Below are 19,482 nucleotides of genomic sequence, written 5' to 3' on the forward strand. Positions count from 1 at the left end.
TTTGCAACGCCTGATTACTGCTAGTCTGCTACAGAACTATCGAATCAATGTTGCACTACTACTATCCAGGCAGAAACCAGACTGCCGAACCATAACTGGTACTCCCTCTCATCCGATTTAATCAACACGATGCAATGGCTAGCACCCTTCAGAATTCCATTCTGTACGCGTCAATTAAAAAGGATCGCAGGGAGTATATCACAAACAAAAATCCTCTACTGGAACAAAGGCGCTGCTTCAGTGATAGGATCAACGAACAAATCACTATATATAATATCATAATTCACACATTATTAATGCCATATCAATTGTACAGAAGTTCGCCCGACTACCATGGCAGATCATTTCCATACACCATACAACCCTCACAATAATAAACAAACAAATAAAAAACATCTCCATACAAGTGTCAAAATTAGGCAGAGTTTCTAGCTCACACGTGAAACAGCCAGTTTCTAAGACCTAACCAACAAACAAAACCTGGGTGGAAAATGCAGGAACTGATGACTGCATCGCCGACAGAGATACGATGAATATCCGCTGAAACCCCGCCTCTTCAGGGCTTAACAACTGTTGAAAGTGTGCAATATACCTCCTAGTTGCTAACCTTCTTTTGTTGCAAGAAGCTAACCCAGCTTCCGTCACTCGGCATGATCTCGTCTTGGCTGAGGAGTATCATCTTGGCCGGCAAAGTACAGCATGACACCGAGAAGAGCAACAACAAACATAAGAATGTACAACGAGTTCATGCTGACAAGAGAGTGCATGAAACCCATGAAGGATGGGCCGGTGACTTGCTTCTTTGTTGTTCTTCCTGCTCTGTACCCCTCAAGGAACATGCTTATTTGGGATGCTTGGTCACCATCTTCTAACCTTTCTGAACCTTCCACCTTCAGCACGAAGCATTTTAGTCAATTACATGATGAATTCTAAATGAATGCTGACCAGCTATACAGAAATATCTGAAAAAGAAATCATGCCTCCGCATCTTTTATTAAATTTTAACCATACTTCAGTATTTATTTTTCAGAAGTGAGATTGAAGGCTTTTTTATTGGGCCCCTGGTAGCTAGGACATGAATGGATTGCTAAGGTAAGTGTCAATACTTACTTGTTCATACTCTTCATTTCTGTCCCACACTATTAGCTTTGGCAATTGTGAGCTCTTGGAAACATCAAAAGTCTCCACAAACTCCTCCCATTGTTTTACTCCAACATATCCAAACACCAAGTCACGGTTCGCATTAGCAGCAGACCTCAAAGCTTTTACCAGCTGGGTAGAATTTTGATCTGAGTCATCCTCCAGAATTGCGAGAACAACCTTTCTGTCATCATCATCCAACAATTTCAGTGTCTCGGTGTTGATGGGGACAGTCAAAGGCAGCAGTGACTGCTTTATAAAATCTTCTAAGAAATGTCCTGTGTACACAACAAGATCGACATTTACTAGCATCACAGACAACTTAACTAACATAACATGAAATATAACACTTCCAGTTACTACTTAGGTTAGCATCACAAGAAACTAGGAACTGTTGAATCATAAACATAGAGAAGGATTTACCTTCAAATGGGCCATAGAATACATTTTTTTCGTTATACTTTGGATGAACCGCAACCAGTGCCGGAGCCTTATTAAAATCATATGTAACCATTAAGTCCTCAGAAAAATCTTTTGCGGCGGCAAACCATGCTCTTTTCTTGTATTTGCCTCCATATTCAGAAATCACTGACTCATTGACCCCAAAACCTATGAACATCGGAAAGCTCGTGCCAGCATTCTCAACAAAGCTCTTGATTGCAGTATCTGACTCTAGAATAGAAACATCAGGTGCAACAAACTTCTTAAGATTGCGGACGAGCAAATCAGCTTTCCTTGAACCAGTGTACTCAATAGGGACCCCGTGGATAAAGAGCATTAGAGTAGGGAAGCCACTGCATTCAGAAGATAAGTAAGGAACATCGTCATCATGACAGCATGCATAAATCTCTTGAGTGGCAGTAAAACCAAACTACTCATGGGAGTGAGACTTACTCCACTCCATATTTCGATCCAAGTTTCCTGTACTTGTCGGCATTAACTTTGGCAACCATGATGGGCTCACTCAGCCCCGCCAACACCGGTGCAGCTTCATCTAACTGCAACAGTTTATTTTCTCAGTCTTAAGTACAAGACAGATACTCCACAGGACGTTCCCTGCTTTTATGATAGTTTAAATAAGTGAAGTGTAACAATTGAGAATCTAGTTATGGTCAAGAAAGGAACATCTTGATGCATCCATAAGACTACTAGCTCTATGGTACTTCAGACATCTTGAACATCTTGATGTAGTACCAGAGACCAAGACCTGCGTGCACTCAGCTACAGCAGTTTATGTTCTTCCGCGTAGGAATCTAGCTTTATTGCGGTGAAGGTGTGTGCCATTTCAATTTCCTCCAGACAGTCAGGTCCACATATAAGAATCCTAGAACATTTTGTTCTTCCCAACACTCTCTCCCCTGTGCTCGCCCTAATCTGCTAGAGTTCAAGTGATCTCGCGATCCGAAACTCCCAATCGTCCCAGTACCACAAAACCACGCAATTGACGAGATCTAGAACAGCGGCATCCTACGGCTTCTCAAAATTCGCATTATTGGCAGTCCTAGCGCAACTCAATTCGCACCACATCTCTCAGGAATATACCAATTTGTGGGAGCTAGGTTGACAAGCAGCAGTACCGTACCTCGGGGGCGAGGCGCTTGCAGTGGCCGCACCACGGCGCGTAGAAGTCGACGAAGAGGAAGTCGATGGAGCTCAGCGCCGCCTCGAAGTTGCTGTCGTCCAGGTCTATCACCTTCCCGTCGCGCGGGAACTCCTCGCCCGCGACGGCGGCGGTGGCAGCGAAGGCGGCGAGCAGCAGCAGAGGGAGGAGGAGGAGGAGAGGAAGCGGCGGCGGCGGCGGAGTCGTCGCCATCGCCGTTCGGCCGATTCGATCTTCCGCCGCGTCGGCACGAAAAGGAGTGGTTCTGGAGCCCACGGAACTTGAGTACTCCTACTTGACTAGTCTTGGTGGAAGGGGGTTATTGGAGAAAGGAAAAGTTCATATATCCACTTCTGAAATATCATGGGTGCAAATTTGCATTTGATGAAACGTGTTGTTACAAAATTTGTTCATAAACTGCGATAATAACATGTCCGTGAAAATAGTACTCCAGTACTAATATGGGTCTGACATTTTCCTTGCTCAATAATTGGAGTATTTCATAGACGGGTTTATCATAATTTACTAATATGTCAATAGAAAGTCAAACTATATCTAAACTTTTACCAAAAATCATTATAATATGTAAAATACAAAATTAATATCATTAAATAAATAATAAAATATATTTTCGTATGGTATATACAAAATATTATATTTGTTAATACATTGTTCTAAAAGTTCGATCAAATTTTACTTGGTTTGACTTTAAAAAAAATGTAAGCCTTAAGATTTAGGATGAAGGTTCGCAAAAAACAACTACTTGTGGTGATTAATCTTCGTAGTACCAAGGTTTCTTTCAATACTTCATTAATATTTGGATTATAAATATGTATACTTCCAAACAAAATTAATATTTTATCATCTGGAGACCCACGAGATGGCATGAAGATAAAGATTTTATCATCGGAGACCCAGAGATAATTAAGATTTTATCATCTGGAGACCCACAAGATGGCACGAAGATACCTAGCCGACGCACAAATTCATCAGGTGGCATTGGTCTTGCTGATTACCACTTGTGCTAGCATGAATCCTTTATCGGAATAGCCTATGACATCGAGACTTGATAATGCACATATGTTTATTTCTGACCCCATTTATTTAATTTGTTTTATCTGGCTTGAACTTTTCAAAGCTGATTGCTGCCTGTCACTTGTCCAAGTAGAAAATGGCCAAAAATATTGATGGTCACACACAAATTTCGGAAAACAATAAGCTAATTGAGGTAAAACATTTTTCCAAACTAAATCGACCAAAAACAAAATCGTTCAACACACATTATGACATTGAACAGAGCATACAATTTGCATCTGCCGCTTTCATGATCATAGAAATTTACACTTGAATAATTTCAGGAAACAATCAACCTAATCAAATTTGAGCAATTTCAGCGGACAATACAGTACACAATCAGTACGTGACGGCAAATATGCTATAGAACATAAACAGATGCAAACTGCAAATGAGACGTTGAAAGGTACCATGAAACACTCAAAACAACCCTGGAGGGTTTCTCCACAGCCTGGATAGTTCAAGCCTCTGTAGTATTATTAACATAAGCAGACTCAAGAAACGAGGTTATAGATTCGGAGCATCTGCTAAGAGCAAATGGAGTAACACGAAACAACAATCAGAGAATTGAAGTGAAGTGAGTTTCGACTTCAGAAAATGCTATTAAAAAATAGGTGTACGTAAGCTCATCCAGAGGCCTTCTTCTGCTGGAAGATGACCGCGTATACGGGGACACCGACGCCAATGCTTACTGCTCCCAGCACGGAAAACCATGCTGTCAGCTTCTGATGCTTCATCCTGTGCAAGTTGTACATGTGCTTGGCATGGAGGTAGTATTCCCCATCATGGGCCGCATGCCCTCCCATCCTCTTCACCCCGGTAGCATGGAATCCACGTGAAGCTGATGCACAAATAAAGAACAGGTAATCAGCAACATGAGCAAATGTAGAGATGAAAAAAAGAATTCACAACTACTTCAATCCCCACAATCAATATCCCCAGCTCTCCCAACCCACCGAACCAAACTTCAGTTCTCTACATTTTCAAGCTACTTTACTGTGGCCACCTCTTGGAGGTGCACAGTCATATGACAAGAATTCTGAAGCACTTCTCCATACATTTGACATGTACTGCTATCCATTAATGATAACATAACAGGGCCATAAATTGGATAAACATTGCCAATTTGCTAAGGGAGCGAACTGTCATTAGTTCGAAACAGTTTGCAAAAAAATAAGCTCATTAATCTAGCAGTTCAACACTATGATAAAGAAGTGTTTCATCACCAATCCAGGTACTGGAGAAGGTATATGATTATTCTGAAAGACATCATGTACTTCCCTTTCTATTAAAGCTGGGCGAAAGGTTACATTTTATAATATAAATTCTGTATATCAAAGGCCTTCTTTGACTATAGTAATGCATAACTAAACAAAACAGATCTAAGCACATACCATAGTATAATATTAATATTTTCAACCATAATTGGTGAGTTATGCTAAAAATCATATCCAGCAAGTTAGTTACTGAGAGAAGAACAATCCAAATCACATTGATAATTACTTCCAAAACACACATGAGGAGACAAATATATAAGAGGCTTTCTCAAAGCACAAAACAACAAATACTTCTCCTTCTCACCAATCCCTGATGGATCGTGATGATATGATAGAATCCTACTACTAGTCTCCAAAATATATGTGTGATGGTTCTTTGTGAGCATCTATGACACACGATGCTCACCTAAATACCATCAAACTTATTCTTTGTCCATATTTACAGCACGACACAACTCATGCAGCCTACCAAGAATTAGGACATAGATGAGCGAAAAATGGTTATGTGTGATGGTTCTTTGTGAGCATCTATGACACACGATGCTCACCTAAATACCATCAAACTTATTCTTTGTCCATATTTACAGCAAGACGCAACTCATGCGGCCTACCAAGAATTAGGACATAGATGAGCGGAAAGGGTCACTGTGCCATGCCGTACTACTAGTCAACCAAGTGTATGTGTGATGGTCCTTCCTGAGCACCTACCACACACATAATTCTCACCTATACTCCCATAAATTCCAGTCTTTCTCCATGTCTACAGCAAGACAAAACTCATGTGGCTTGCCAAGAATTAGACATTAAAATTTTATTATCAGATGGTATACACTGCCATAAGAAAATTACAGATATTTGTGATTTATGAACAAACGACGATTGCAACTAAAGCAGCATCCACAGAATTATGGCATCGTAACTGGTGAGGAAATAGGGTTAAAATGACATACCATGCCTACTATTTTCCATAGCACAAAGAAAACTGTACTGATTACTAAAATAGTAGTATGTTTTACATTTGTATGTCAGGCTTGCTTATGCATAAAATGAACAAACTACTGACATAGATTGCTCGTTAGAAAGTGATAAACTGGTATTTCAGAAACATATTTTGCCTGGTCCTTGCCACCAAAAAAATGCATGTGTGATGGTCCTTTATGAGCATCTACGACTCACATAATACCCACCTAAATTCCATCAGCATTACTCTCTGTCTATGTTTACAACAAAACGCAACTCGTGCGGCTTGCCAAGAAATAAACATTACAATCAGATGTTGTTACACTGATAAAAAAGCAACTTGATTAGGATACTACTATCTATAATACGAATTGGGGATCTAGGTTGCCCGTTTACTATGTCAATACACAAATGTTAAACCAGTCCATCTAACGATCCAAGATCATACCCGTGCCAAAAAAAGATGCATGTGTATTGTGTGATGGTCCTTTATGAGCATCTACGACTCACATAATACCCACCTAAATTCCATCAACATCACTCTCTGTCCATATTTACAACAAGACGCAACTTGTGCGGCTTGCCAAGAAATAGACATTACAATCAAATGTTGTTACATGGTGACAAGCAAAGTAACTTGATTGGTATACAACTGTCTATAATACGAATTGGCGATCTAGGTTATCCGTTTACTACGTTGGTACACGAATGCTAAATCAATCCGTCTGGCAATCCGAGATCATGTCCATTTCTGGCAAGGCTCGTCTGCGGATCCATCGAAGAAGAACAATTTTAAGATTAATGGTAGAATGCCTATTCAATCGGAACTACAGCAAATAGCCCGCATCCAAGAGAGGACCGGATGACCAACCATTCCCCAAAATTATTTCAACGCTAAAGCCGTCCGGTTATCCGAGTAATTTCCAGGTGAAAAAACAGATCTACCGCTGCAGGCATCCACATCAAAACAAACAACCAAAAATACACAACCGAGATGCGAATCGCATCACCGAAACCCCAATCGGGTCATAGAGAGGGGCGGGGGTGGGGCTCTTGCCTGGCTTGGAGGCCTCGGCGCCGTTGGCGAGGAGGCGGATCCCGGAGCGGAGGCCGCGGTTGAGCGCAGTCGCCATCGCGTTGGTGCTGGTGTTCTCGCCTGGTCGCCGCCGCCGGAGTTGTGGGTGTGGGTGCGATGTGGGGATGGCTCTTCACTGATCTGACGCGGCCCGGCTTTTCTGAGGGTTGCGTGCGCCCTTGCGCGTTGCGTGGAAGGGCTATTTGACTTTGGGCCTTTGGGCTTGTTCGGAATAAGCTCACTCTCAATAGAAGAGAATGGCGAATACTGAAGCTTGTTCGGAATTGGGCCGGCGTTCCGAGCCTACCCATGTATGGGCTGAGTTGACAAAAGTGATTCGTTCATGCAGCGTGTGCAGGCAAATGGAAAAGGTTGATTAAAAAAGTAATCCCCCTATCCCCCTATCTCTTTTTGAGTTGACAAAAGTGATTCGTTTATGAGCCCTGGTGTCCTCAGTCTCATTCTCGGTTCTTTTTAATGGTGCACCTCTGGAGTCTTTCAAGCCGTCGAGAGGTCTCCGCCAAGGCGATCCGATATCCTCCTATCTCTTTTTGATTGCACCAGAGGGCCTTTCAGGCATCCTTAAACAAAGTCGTCGTTCTTCGCATCTAGAAGGAATCGAGGTGGCAGCCACAGCTCCTGCGGTAAACCACCTCCTCTTTGCGGATGATAGCATGTTGTTTGTCAAAGCCAGTGTAGAGGGAGCTAAGGAAGTTTCTGACCTGTTGGATGCCTATTGCAATGCATCAGGACAGCGTGTGAATCTGGACAAGTCCTTGGTGTTTTTTTAGCAAAGGCTGTCCCGAGGCAACTCATCAAGGCTTCTCTGAATGTCCCCAATGAGACGCTGAATGAGAAATACTTGGGTATGCCTTCGGATGTTGGTAAATCAAAAATTGGGGTATTTAAGTACCTCAAGGATCGTGTTTGGAAAAAAGGTCCAAGGATATTTAGATCAACTTCTTGCTTCAGGGGGCAAGGAAGTCCTCATCAAGGCAGTGGCACAGGCAGTCCCTATTTTCTCTATGTCCTGCTTCAAATTACCACGAGGTCTCTGCCAATCCATCAATGCTATGTTGCGAAGCTTTTGGTGGGGAAGCAAGGATGGTTGGCGCAAAACAGCTTGGGTGTCTTGGGAGACGATGTGCTCCCCAAAATTCTCTGGCGGGCTAGGCTTCCGAGATATGGAGTTATTCAACCCGGCGATGCTGGCGCGTCAAGCATGGCGCATACTACAGAATCCAATGTCCTTAAGCGCACGGGTTCTGAAGGCTGTATACTTTCCGTCCTCAGACTTTCTGCAAGCACCGTTGGCTCGACGCCGTCCCAGGTGTGGCGCGCGTTAGTGGAGGGTCGGGACACGATGAAGCAAGGTTTGATCAAAAGAATAGGTACTGGTGAATCTACCAACGCATGGAATGATAACTGGTTGCCTCGTGATTTCATGCTACGACCAACGGCCTGTTTGAAGAGAGATCAACTCCCTCTGGTATCTTCTTTTATTGACAATGCGTCGGCGACATGGAAGAGTGATCTGTTGGAACATCATTTCCTTCCAATGGATATTGAGGTCATACTGTCCATTCCTTTGAGCACACGAAGGATGGAAGATGTGTGGGCATGGAATTATGAGAAAACGGGAGTTCTCTCAGTAAGATCAGTATATAGGCTGCTAGTTCAAATGAAAAAAAAGGAGAGAAGATTGGCTCAATGAGCGACCAGCTGGGTCGAATGGAGTGAGGGAGGAGAAATCTTGGCAGCGGTTGTGGAAGGTGCAGGTCCCTTCTAAAGTAAGGATCTTCTTATGGAGGCTGGCACAACAGTCCCTCCCAACAGGTGACGTTCGCAATAAGCGTTGCATGGCGGAGACGAGTGCTTGTTCTTTATGTGGGGCACAAGACTCTTGGCGGCATTCTCTCATCGAGTGCAATGTGGCCAGGTGTGTCTCGGCACTGGCAAAGGAAGAAATGCTTGAGCATATGGTGAGATCGGCTGAGCCGAGTGCTAGGCAGTGGATGTTTCTTATGTTGGAAACACTGTCAAAGGAGGAGTTCGCGATTATGGCGGTCACGCTGTGGGCCATCTGGTTCGCTCGGAGGAAGATCATTTTCGATGGTGAGTTTCAGGGCCCGCTAACGACCCATGGGTTTGTGGAGAACTACATGCAAGATCTGTCGATCGTCTACCCCTCAGCAGCCAAGGGTACGCCAGGGGTCAGATCATCTCATCCTCGCTGGATTGCACCGCCGGAGGGCTTTGCAAAGTTCAATGTCGACGCTGCGGTGGCGAAGAACACCGGAGGTGGAGCACTAGGTGTAGTATGCAGAAGTGCAGGAGTAGTGTTCATGGGTGCCTCAGCCCTGGTGGTGGCTGGCATCTCTGATCCGGCCATCCTAGAGGCTTTGGCCAGTCGGGAAGCGCTGGCCCTGGCGGAGGACCTCAACATCCAGAAAATGTTTGTGGCGTCAGATTGTCTCCAAGTCATTAACAACATTCATGGTGACTTCGGAGGCAGCTATAGTATGGTGACAAGAGAGATCAAGGAGAAAGCTTATAGCTTCTCTGATGTTCGTTTTAGACATGAAAACAGGGCTTCAAATTCAGAAGCTCATAGAGTGGCCCGTAGTTTTGTTTCTAGCACAACTGGTAGACAGGTTTGGCTACTTCAGCCACCTGGAGTTTTTGTATTACGTTGTTGATTAATGAATAAAGAAGCCACTCTATACCTCAAAAAAAAAAAGTAATGAACTCACTCAAACAAAAAATGAATTAGGATGAGAGAAGAGAGAAGAGTGGATACGTTTTCTTAGAGAAACAAATATTAAAAACAAAATATATCTAGAACCCTTCATCTGAATTGTGAAGTAGTATATCATAAGAAGTCCCTCAGACCTATCTAACACTATATCATAAGAAGTCCCTCAGACCTATCTAACACCACGATCGAGTTTTAAAGATCTCGACGAATAGAAGATTGTCTCGTGAAAATAAACATGCATTTTAGCTCGGTGGGGGTTTGGAGGGTGGGAGTGCCATACCCTGCCCATCGCGAAGTATATTCTTTCTCATGTTCCTCCCGCAATTGTTTTGGTTGAATACTTTTGAATGTATAAATGGCCTATTAAAGATTAGATATACTAAGTACATCATTATCCACATAAAAGTACAAAATCATTTATGGTTCTACGAAAATAAGCATATCCTATGTTGTTGAGGTATTTCATACACTCTCATGGACTGTGTAAAAAGAACAAAACAACATCAAGTTTGAAACAAGTGAACTATAAAAACCTCATCCAAAGGCAAGTTTACGAGATAAGTTGTATGCTAGGCTTCTGGTTCTACCGCACAACCGGTAAATACAACGTCAGCACAATACCACCACCAGAAATATCACACAACTAACTAATTCTTTGTTTTTATACAAGATATAATTAAGATAATATACCTAGTATACCACGATCTGTTCAGCTCGAAGTATAGAGATGAAGAACATTACCACACCTCCTTTAACTTGTAGTGATAATGTTTCAACTAGCGTCCAAGATCTTAGCCACAGTTATATAGCTTGTCGTCACACACTAACCCATCAAAGCATGCCAGCATCTTCGGTAAGAAACATGAAAAGTATTTAGTGGTTATGAAGCAGAACAAAGCCCACAAAAAATATAGTGTTCATAGTTTAACATCCTGTAGCTGCATGATGATGCCATTAGATGTGGTTCTTTCCTTTGCTAGTCCAAATTGATCATTTCTAAGTACTCACTCCGTTTCTGAAAAAGCTTCTCCATTTTATCTAGATACGGAGATATATTGACATGTTTTAGCTATAGATACATCTGTATCTAGAAAAAGTCGAGAAGCTTTCTTTTGGAACGGAAGGAACACAAGAGATTAGGCGTATGCACATATATCTCATAAGGTTCTCTTTGCCAACCATAAACATCGCATATGCTTTACTGAAATATAGTTCGCTGATGCTAATTGCAAACCTATGCACTAAGTGGAAACAAATATCAATATATGTTCATCGAGATCAAATGCTTAATTTCCGGTATCCTTCAACTTTTTGGTTTTTTTTTGAGAGAGAGGGCTACCCTCTAACATCACATGCACTCGTCAATCCGAGACCTACTAGTTTTCTCATCATTGGGAGGACTTCCTAGAGATTATTTCGCTCGATAAGAGTTATGGATCTTGGTTGTGGCTCTATCCTATAAGGACCGTCTTCTTTGGGATATCCCAATTTAGCGGAGTCATTGGCATCGTAGTTTTCAAGGGTGAGCTATACCCCACAACAAAATCATCCTTAACTTCCTTTTAGGAGGCCCAACTCCCATCCTCTACCACAGGTTAAGTGTACACCAAGCTTTACAAGAAAAGTTTCTAGCATCATATTCACATCAACTTGTCACCATCCCTGAATTTAAATTTTAATGTACCTTGTGAAGATTGAAACACATTAATGAGAGTGAGATCTGATATAGTGTTTGGTGTATTTCTTCTACTACGTGGGATATACGTTTGGCTTGATCACATTGATGTTTTCTGGTCGCCACTTAATATGAGCATGGCTTTCCTGAAAAAAAGGGTTGAAGGGATAAGTGAGTGCTGATGGCCAAAGTGATAACTATCTGAAACTGAATAACACATTTGGCCGAAACTCCAAAACCACCGCCTGTTACGTGAGGCTCTCGTGATCTATGTACGTATTCCTCACCTCCTGTTGGCGCCGCCGCCGATCTGCCCCGCCTCTGTGGCCTTCGGGCCATGGGGATGCGGTGGATCGTGGCCCTCGTCGGCGGGAGGGCTCCACCCCCTGTTTTGTGGATTCTGTTCTCCTTTTTAGTGTCAAAGTTTGTAGGGGAGGCGCTTAGGTGGTGGTGGCGCCGCTTTGTGCAATAAGGTCTCCCCGGCTTCAACCCCATCTCGACGGCAATGTCGAGAGGCTTGTGGGAGTGGTGTTGTCTTTGAGGTCTTCAGAACGGATGTGGTCTTCTTGTCTCGTTCGGCGACTTCCCGTCCGCAACCAACAACGTCAAGCCGACTCAGGGAGGAGCGACAGCAGCGGCGCGCCGACACGGTCTAGAGGCTGAAGATGAAGGGCTTCTCAAAGATCTCGTTGTAATTTTTGATTTTCTTGGAGTGCTTTGTACTGTTCGTTTTTTTAATACCAATGTTCTATTCGTAAAAAGAAAGAATAACACATTTGGCGTTTAACCATGTTTTTTTGTGGTTGTTGCGATAGAAGTTGATATATTGCTTTGACATTGTCCTTTTAGCCTACAACAAAGTTTTTTTTTTTAGTTTCACCTAAACTTTAGTAGTACAATGCTCACGGTCATTAGACTATATAGTTGTCGTGGTCTTTTTGCCTCAACGAATTTCTCTTTACGAATTTAACCAAAATTTCATTGTTTGCCGTCAAGAAAAAGCTTAGCTTGATCAAGGGTTAAATAATCTTGGGAATCGCAGTTTGAGCGGCTGAGCAGAGTCATCAATGAACCACTTTTCTTCCCAAAAGAGAAAAGTGTTTCCGAGACCAGGTTTAACAAGTAAAACCCCTCTAAAGTTGTCAACTTGTTTCAGGATATCCTTCCACCAAAAAGACAACTGAAACAAAGAAACAAAAACCCTAACCCGCAATCTCGAACGATATCGCTGCTGCCGCCGTCGATGGAGTTAGGAGAAGTTAGCCCTGGCCCTGGCCTTCCACGACCACCTGAGCTCGACAGCCTATTCACCGACGAGGCGTGGGCCTCCCTTAGCGAGGAGAGACGCCGTTTGATTATCGGAGTTTCGGATGACGACGAAGAAGAGAGTCACATCCATCAGCTCCGTCAGGCTCGCAAGGATCGCCGTATCCGACGCAAGGCCCTGCAGGAAGCTCTGCCGGATATGCACCCTGGCATCAGTCTCGATTCCAACTTACCATTGTCCAGGGATGTTCGGGATTCAGATCTACTCTTGTGGATCCGAGAACATCGTATCCGTAACCTCTCAGCATGTAAGTTACACAATTCAATCTTCTTTTAGTATTTTCCATATTCTGCGAATTTACAGATTACATATATATAAGGCTCACTTGCTTTTTTCCCCAGCTCTACTAGGGCCGATGCGGTATACTTCCTGCGAACTCCTAGGGAACAGATGCGCACATCATCCTCGTCCTATGCTACATTTCTTCGGTATTTCAGTCAAGTTCTACAGGCATGACTTGAAAGTTAGGTGTGATAGCACTAATAAGCACTCATATATTGATATCTATGGCTTGATTGCTGTAAGGGATTCATTAGATTTTGCTCGGAACACTATTTTTCACTGTTCTAGAGAGAACGCTCAACCTATCGACCTGGTAATCACTTACTCTTTCTCAACACTCAGCATGACCATAGTGTACAATTAATGAACTGTGTCAATTTGCACTGATTATGATTACTAAATTTGTGTCTAGATATTTCAGTAATCCTGTATTTGCAAAAGCTGTCACGTGTTCTATATATAAATCATTTCTGCGATTAATGTTATTTTTTACTACATTTTAGGATGGTGGTTATTTACGTCTGTGCTACCCTGCACGAGGCATATCTGCAATGGGTTGCTTGATTGAAATTGATATAAAGATCAAGGGCAAGAAGGTTGAGGAAGATTTGCCAGTTATTGATGGATCTGTGAAAGCCCGTGGGCAGTTTGAGCCATGGACTATTAACCATGTTGATGACATTAATGGTAAGATTATATTTGAGTCATGTGTTGTCCGTAAAGGTGTTGAGGCAACTATAGACCTGGATTTCATGGAGGTGCCATCAGGCGGCTTCCATGTGCAGATGTGTGGTAATACTCTCCGCCATAAAGCTTTCTACAACTTCATCAATGAACGTTGTGACGCTGAAGACTTTATAGCTTCGCCTGGGAAGCACGGGAAGAAATTTGTAGCGGCTGTTAATATAGGGGATACACTCCGTATAGACTTCAGGGAGAATGGGCGAGAGGCTCTCTCTTTTGTAGCCTGCAAGCATGGCAACAAGCGCCAGCTCTATCGATTCAATAATGGAGCTGTGGTCTCTGTGAGAGTGTTTTGGTCAACCATTGTCAGCGATCGGTCATTTCTGTGAATAGTGAAAGAAAGTGTGCTGTGCATTTGAGTTTAGAAGTTTTGGATCTTTGCCCCCAAGTTAATCTCATGATCTTTTGCTACATGCAAGTCTACGCAAGTACTAGGTGCTTACAGTGTTAATACTTATTGATGCTGATGACTTGCATGGTGTAATCAAACAGTTATGATGCTTCGGTGTCGCTCTTGTGTAATGTCTGTATTTTGTTATTTCTACACCTATGATTCGTGCGTTCTTGGAATGGGTAATGACAACTGTTGTTTTAGATAATAAGAGGCATTTCTGCCTTTCTTTAAATTATTAAAGCCCTGCAAGGTTTGCAAGGTAGGGGAAGCCTTCCTCCCCTAGTTGCCATGTATTTGTTTTTGCACTTTTGCTGGGATTTTGGCTGCCGAGATCTCCTTGCGAAGACGCATTCATCACTTTGAATAATCTTTACTATTAATGTTAAAGATGCAATGTCACACCTCTCTTGATGTCACACTTAACACTATTTACCTGCCAAATGTCACTATTTACCTGCCAAATGTCACTACTTAATGACCAATACCAACCCTGCACTCAATTAGCAACTTACCTATACTGCGACACAAAGGGGGGGTTATGATAAAAGTACCCCCCAACAGGGGGGGTTATCATCAATTTTTCCGTTTGTTATTCGCGTCGGCTCCTAGGGGAAACGGAACTCTCTTGTCTCATCTCCTCCTTAGGTCCCAGCAATGGCCACCGGCCTCCCACAAATTGTCCACCCAAGGCCGGTTCCCTCCGCCGATCTACCGAAATCCACTGCAAGCACGGCACCTTTAGCTCCCCCAACATGAACACCAACGAGTACTTGAAGCAGGCGGTGCAGGAGTACGAGCAGGAAATCAAGGAGGCTACCTTCCATGTATAAATGTTGGGACAATGCCTGGGAGGCCTTGACAAGGCCCTTCCTATACCTAGAAATGAAGTGTTCGTGAATGAGGCCTGGACAAAGCATTAGCCACACCTAGATTCAATACCTGCACGTATTTTGGCACCCTGAAGATATATGTCCACTTCGCCACAAACCTTTATTTTATTGGAGATTAATCTACGGCTCCATGCCAGCCTTTGGTGATTATGCTTTTTTCGACCTATGCCATTTTAGGAAACATTTTGACAAATAGAGACACGCACTCAGTATTTTGCGCATACAGAAACCGTTTACAATTTCTTAGGATGTGAGGCCATGAGAGTTATTTAGACAACTGTTTTATTTTGAAAGATCTACTATTTAAGCAAGCTGCATGGTATATTATCTCTGCTTGTATTGTAAATTGGTGAAGAAGTGGGCTTATATTTTACTTTGATTTTCTAAGAAATCATACAATCTGAAATTATGAAGCATTTCAGCTATTTTAGCTTATTTATCAAAACCTTGGAATTCATTTTCTGACGGTTTGCAGTGTCAACATTATTTGCTTAGAGTTTGTGGCATTTTATCAAAGGCTTTCTTACTATTTTGTTTATGTGCCAAGGAGGCAAGGGTTGTGGATATTTTATATTTTTCATGAATAAACAAGTATAGGACCAATGAAGAATACATTTATTTTCTTAAGTAGCTCCGGTATATATGTTTTGTAACATTGGAGCATGATTGATCTGCAGTGTGATATTAGAAGCTTTTGTACAATTTTTCTTGGTAGTATTTCTGTTTTATTTATCTCTGGAAGTATTTCCAAATATGTTGCTATCTCTTTGTGAGTCGAGGTGCTTGAGAGTACACAAAAATGTACCTTATCAGTTGTGCTTGAGTTTTAGCAATAAGGTATTTATTTAAACCATGTAAAATTCGAAATAGTTTTTGAAGTTGGAGTCGCATGATCATGGTTAGTTTTAGTTAACCAAACCTAATATGATTGTTACTGGTTCTTGGCCGTAGTGCCGAGACTCGACGAAAAAGCGTCCAATCATCACCCTTTCCAGAAACACCTTGCCTGGTTCTCTCCTCCGAGTTGCCGGGTCAGACCGGAGCCGCTCTTGGCAGCGATGCTGGCTGGAGTTGGCGAAGGAAGGGTGTCGGAAGTAGTAGTAGGTGTAGTTTTTCTGTAGGATTACCCTCTGTGGAGTATGGGAGTAGGTCGCTGGATCCAATCGGCCGGATCTGGTGCGTCGTGTGCCTCATCTTCCTCGCGACCTGGCTCTAGTGGCAGGAGCTGCGTTGTGGGAGGAGGAAGAAGCTAGGCATCTCTGGAAATAAGGCTGTCTTCCCCATCTTCTGGAGGCGGTCGCCGGTGATGCCAAGCGCTAGGCTTCCGAGGTGGAAGCGGATTGGTGGCCTTCTTTGCTGTTGGAGCTCGCTGGTGCTGCTCTCCCTTCTGGCCAGCGGTGGAGGCGAGTAGAAAGGCGGGCTAGCGGAGGCGTTCTGCATTGACGGAGAAGGCTGGGGAGTTTGTGATACTGCGCTTGCTCGGAGTTCATCCTCGGTGGCCTGTGCTTGGTCGCTGACTCTTGATGCTGGCGGGTAGTAACTCCAGGCCTGACGCCGGCGTTGCGTCAGGTTATCTTCAACCTCCCATGGAGGCCATGTGTAGGACTCGCGGCAGAGCAACCTCTCTCCACTGCACCAAGTGGTCTTGTCCCCAGTGCTGGTGGCGATAATCGTCGCTTGAGGCCAAAGTTCATCGGCGGTGATGGAGGACCCGATTGCTTTTCTTATTTCTTTTTAGGGGGCTCATAGATACACCTAAAACTCTGACAACTGACTCAACATTGACTGGGATTATGCCCCTTTCTCCAAAATCCAGACAACATTTTACAGGATCAAAACAGGACATTAGGAAGCGGCAGATCTGGCACTTCATCTCAGCAATGTCAGCAAAATCTGATGTAGAAATCAAATCCAGCTGTTTTGGTGTCATGCCCTTACAAACCTGAACAATTTTCATAGGTGATGAACGATTGAACAGAGAACTCTGACAAAAACAGCAAAAAAGGAGTGAACCCTATCAGACCTATGAATAAATTACAAATTTTCAATCCAACATAATCAGAGAGAAGCAAAGCATTATGGATGGATATTTCTTCTTAGTAACAACCATCCCCTCTTGATCATTATCCTGATCAACATGTTTATCATCCACAACAACATCAACAACTATATCTTCTAGCCCTATTGACGTCTCCAATAGCATATGTCTTTGGTATCACCCCTGTTTCATCACCGAGATCACCCTGTACAGTTGCTTTTAACTGCAATTTGTTCCTCATCCTGCTGTACTTTGACTTCTCACGTTTTGAATTTTTTGGGGTACGTTCAGGTTTCTACAAAAAAAAAGATATAGCTGTTTGGTCATCTGGGTCAACTGTGATAGGAAAAATACATCATAGAGTGAAAGCACATATGATATGATAGGAAAAAAGTCATACCATGATTGGTAAAAATGATTGGAAATGAGAACACCTGCAAAAACATTAAAAACTAAGAAAATACACTATATAGTGCCATATACATTCTGAATGCACTGGATATAAAAAATACATCATAAGCATCAGAAGATATACGAAAACAATGTATATAGTTATTATTTTTTACATCCTAAAAGTTAAAAAGCAAAGCAATATGTCAAAAAATATACATCCAAAAACATTAGGGAAAAATACTAACTCCATACACAACAAGTGTTTATAGACAATTTTTTACATTATTAATCCCAAAACCAAACAAACATTATACAACACATTTGCATGGACATGAACATGAACATTCTACAAGATGTATATATTTCAAAAAATTTGTACATCCCTGTGACTGCCATCATACTACAAGTTATGGTTTCAAAAAAGAATACATCATATGGTACAAATGTTACATGCAATTCAGATAATTTGCAATAATTACTACATCCTGTAGAAAATATGAAGAACCAAAAATCATCTATGAGCCCATATATGAGATATCAACCTCAGCAAAAATGTCACATGGCGTGTATTGAAAAATACATCCAACAAGCATACATACAGTACTGCTTATACACCCATGATGTATAAACTACCACAATGAAGCAAAAAATAACTAGATCCACCTCCTATGTGCCTAAACAGAGGATATCATGGAAAATCGACCTACATCACACCAAAATGCCAACCCTAAACTCAACATTGGCATGTAGAAAACATATGCAGGATCGAAGAACTAACCAGCAACCCTTGGACGACGAGTGAAACTCCAGAGAATCGTCAAATTGGCAGCGATGGCACGCACGCAACTCCGATTGACTCCTAAATGGAGGAGAACAAGGGTAATCGAACTACAAAATGAGCGAACGCCAACCCAAAATCAACATGAGCGCGCAGGAACGAAGGACTCACCAGCAACACGACGGGGATGCTCTCCTTCGATGATATACTCCAGGGACCGGTCAGATTTGCGGCCCCGCACCGCCGCGCTGCCAAACGAAACTCTCCAAGCTCCGCGCCGCACCCGAACGCCTCGATCTGCTTCTCCGCGCTGACCAAGCTGCTACACGGCTGCTACAATCGACCACAAATGCTCCTACACGAATTCGGTCGGACAGCTCGCCACCAACGAGCGTGATTCGGCGGTGGAGATCAGGAGCGGATTTGACGGGGGGAGAGACGAGAGACGACAAGAATGGGGAAGAACTCCTCTCTCGCAGTAATGAAATGGCCAAAGCGAAACAAAAATAGAAAAGAAAAAAATAAAAGAAGCTCCAGAATGTTGCCTGTTAGCACCGGTGAATCTGGGACGCACGATTTCGATCAACGGAGCAGACGAGGGAGCACCGTGGAAGACTACACAGTGCTCTAGCATCTAAGGGCATCTCTACCGCTACGACCCAAACGGACGCGTTGGACCGTCCGTTTTAGGCTGTTTGGATGGCCGCGTGGACACGCGGACAGTGCCCCGCGTCCGTGATGACCCACAAGTATAGGGGGTGTATCGTAGTATCTTCGATAAGTAAGAATGTCGATCCCAACGAGGAGCAGAAGGTGTTGACAAGCAGTTTCGATGAAGGTTTCACTGTAAATGCTCACAGACAAGTATTCAGGGGTTTTGATGTAACAGATGAAATAAGTACGAGTAAGTAAAATGCGAGAGAAATAATTGCAGCGAGTGGCCCAATCCTTTTTAGCACAAAGGACAAGCCGGTTTGTTTACTTATAATGACCAAACGTTCTCGAGGACACACGGGATTTTAGTCTAGTGCTTTCGCTACATACAGGCTGATTAATCTTCATTGTTTTGATAAGTGT

At 42.9% G+C, this 19,482-nt stretch overlaps 3 protein-coding genes and 4 non-coding genes across 7 annotated transcripts; 1 reads left to right on the forward strand and 6 right to left on the reverse strand.

Annotated features, from left to right (window-relative positions):
• Positions 1-241: 241 nt before the first annotated feature.
• Positions 242-3,026, reverse strand: LOC124677419 (protein disulfide isomerase-like 5-2). The gene is made up of 5 exons (XM_047213406.1): positions 2,723-3,026; positions 2,035-2,138; positions 1,564-1,934; positions 1,111-1,418; positions 242-890 (listed from the first exon to the last, which is right to left on the reverse strand). The coding sequence occupies exons 1-5, from the start codon at positions 2,951-2,953 to the stop codon at positions 642-644; spliced, it is 1,263 nt and encodes a 420-aa protein (XP_047069362.1). The 5' UTR covers positions 2,954-3,026; the 3' UTR covers positions 242-641.
• A 1,200-nt stretch (positions 3,027-4,226) lies between these two features.
• LOC124676796 lies at positions 4,227-7,254 on the reverse strand. The gene is made up of 2 exons (XM_047212824.1): positions 7,109-7,254; positions 4,227-4,655 (listed from the first exon to the last, which is right to left on the reverse strand). The coding sequence occupies exons 1-2, from the start codon at positions 7,182-7,184 to the stop codon at positions 4,441-4,443; spliced, it is 291 nt and encodes a 96-aa protein (XP_047068780.1). The 5' UTR covers positions 7,185-7,254; the 3' UTR covers positions 4,227-4,440.
• LOC124679984 lies at positions 5,451-5,555 on the reverse strand. Its single transcript, XR_006995392.1, has one exon. It is a non-coding gene; the product is annotated as a small nucleolar RNA snoR103 (small nucleolar RNA).
• On the reverse strand, positions 5,593-5,697 carry LOC124679987. The gene has a single exon (XR_006995395.1). It is a non-coding gene; the product is annotated as a small nucleolar RNA snoR103 (small nucleolar RNA).
• LOC124679991 lies at positions 6,230-6,336 on the reverse strand. The gene has a single exon (XR_006995398.1). It is a non-coding gene; the product is annotated as a small nucleolar RNA snoR103 (small nucleolar RNA).
• LOC124679978 lies at positions 6,524-6,630 on the reverse strand. Its single transcript, XR_006995386.1, has one exon. It is a non-coding gene; the product is annotated as a small nucleolar RNA snoR103 (small nucleolar RNA).
• Positions 7,255-12,802: 5,548 nt separating the features above from the next.
• Positions 12,803-14,241, forward strand: LOC124671988. The gene is made up of 3 exons (XM_047208297.1): positions 12,803-13,133; positions 13,228-13,481; positions 13,672-14,241. The coding sequence occupies exons 1-3, from the start codon at positions 12,803-12,805 to the stop codon at positions 14,239-14,241; spliced, it is 1,155 nt and encodes a 384-aa protein (XP_047064253.1).
• The last annotated feature ends 5,241 nt before the right edge of the window (positions 14,242-19,482 follow it).

Source organism: Lolium rigidum, chromosome 7 (assembly GCF_022539505.1).
Source record: "Lolium rigidum isolate FL_2022 chromosome 7, APGP_CSIRO_Lrig_0.1, whole genome shotgun sequence".
Lineage (NCBI taxonomy): Eukaryota > Viridiplantae > Streptophyta > Magnoliopsida > Poales > Poaceae > Lolium > Lolium rigidum.

Excerpts from the sequence above, each read along its gene's own strand:
- LOC124671988 (XM_047208297.1), top strand. The coding sequence starts at position 12,803 with ATGGAGTTAGGAGAAGTTAGCCCTGGCCCTGGCCTTCCACGACCACCT. Across the intron at positions 13,134-13,227 it reads TATCCGTAACCTCTCAGCAT|CTCTACTAGGGCCGATGCGG; the intron begins GTAAGTTACACA and ends TTTTTTCCCCAG. Across the intron at positions 13,482-13,671 it reads ACGCTCAACCTATCGACCTG|GATGGTGGTTATTTACGTCT; the intron begins GTAATCACTTAC and ends ACTACATTTTAG.
- LOC124676796 (XM_047212824.1), bottom strand. The coding sequence starts at position 7,184 with ATGGCGACTGCGCTCAACCGCGGCCTCCGCTCCGGGATCCGCCTCCTC. Across the intron at positions 4,656-7,108 it reads CGCCGAGGCCTCCAAGCCAG|CTTCACGTGGATTCCATGCT; the intron begins GCAAGAGCCCCA and ends TTTGTGCATCAG.
- LOC124677419 (XM_047213406.1), bottom strand. The coding sequence starts at position 2,953 with ATGGCGACGACTCCGCCGCCGCCGCCGCTTCCTCTCCTCCTCCTCCTC. Across the intron at positions 2,139-2,722 it reads GCAAGCGCCTCGCCCCCGAG|TTAGATGAAGCTGCACCGGT; the intron begins GTACGGTACTGC and ends AAACTGTTGCAG. Across the intron at positions 1,935-2,034 it reads GGATCGAAATATGGAGTGGA|TGGCTTCCCTACTCTAATGC; the intron begins GTAAGTCTCACT and ends TTCTGAATGCAG.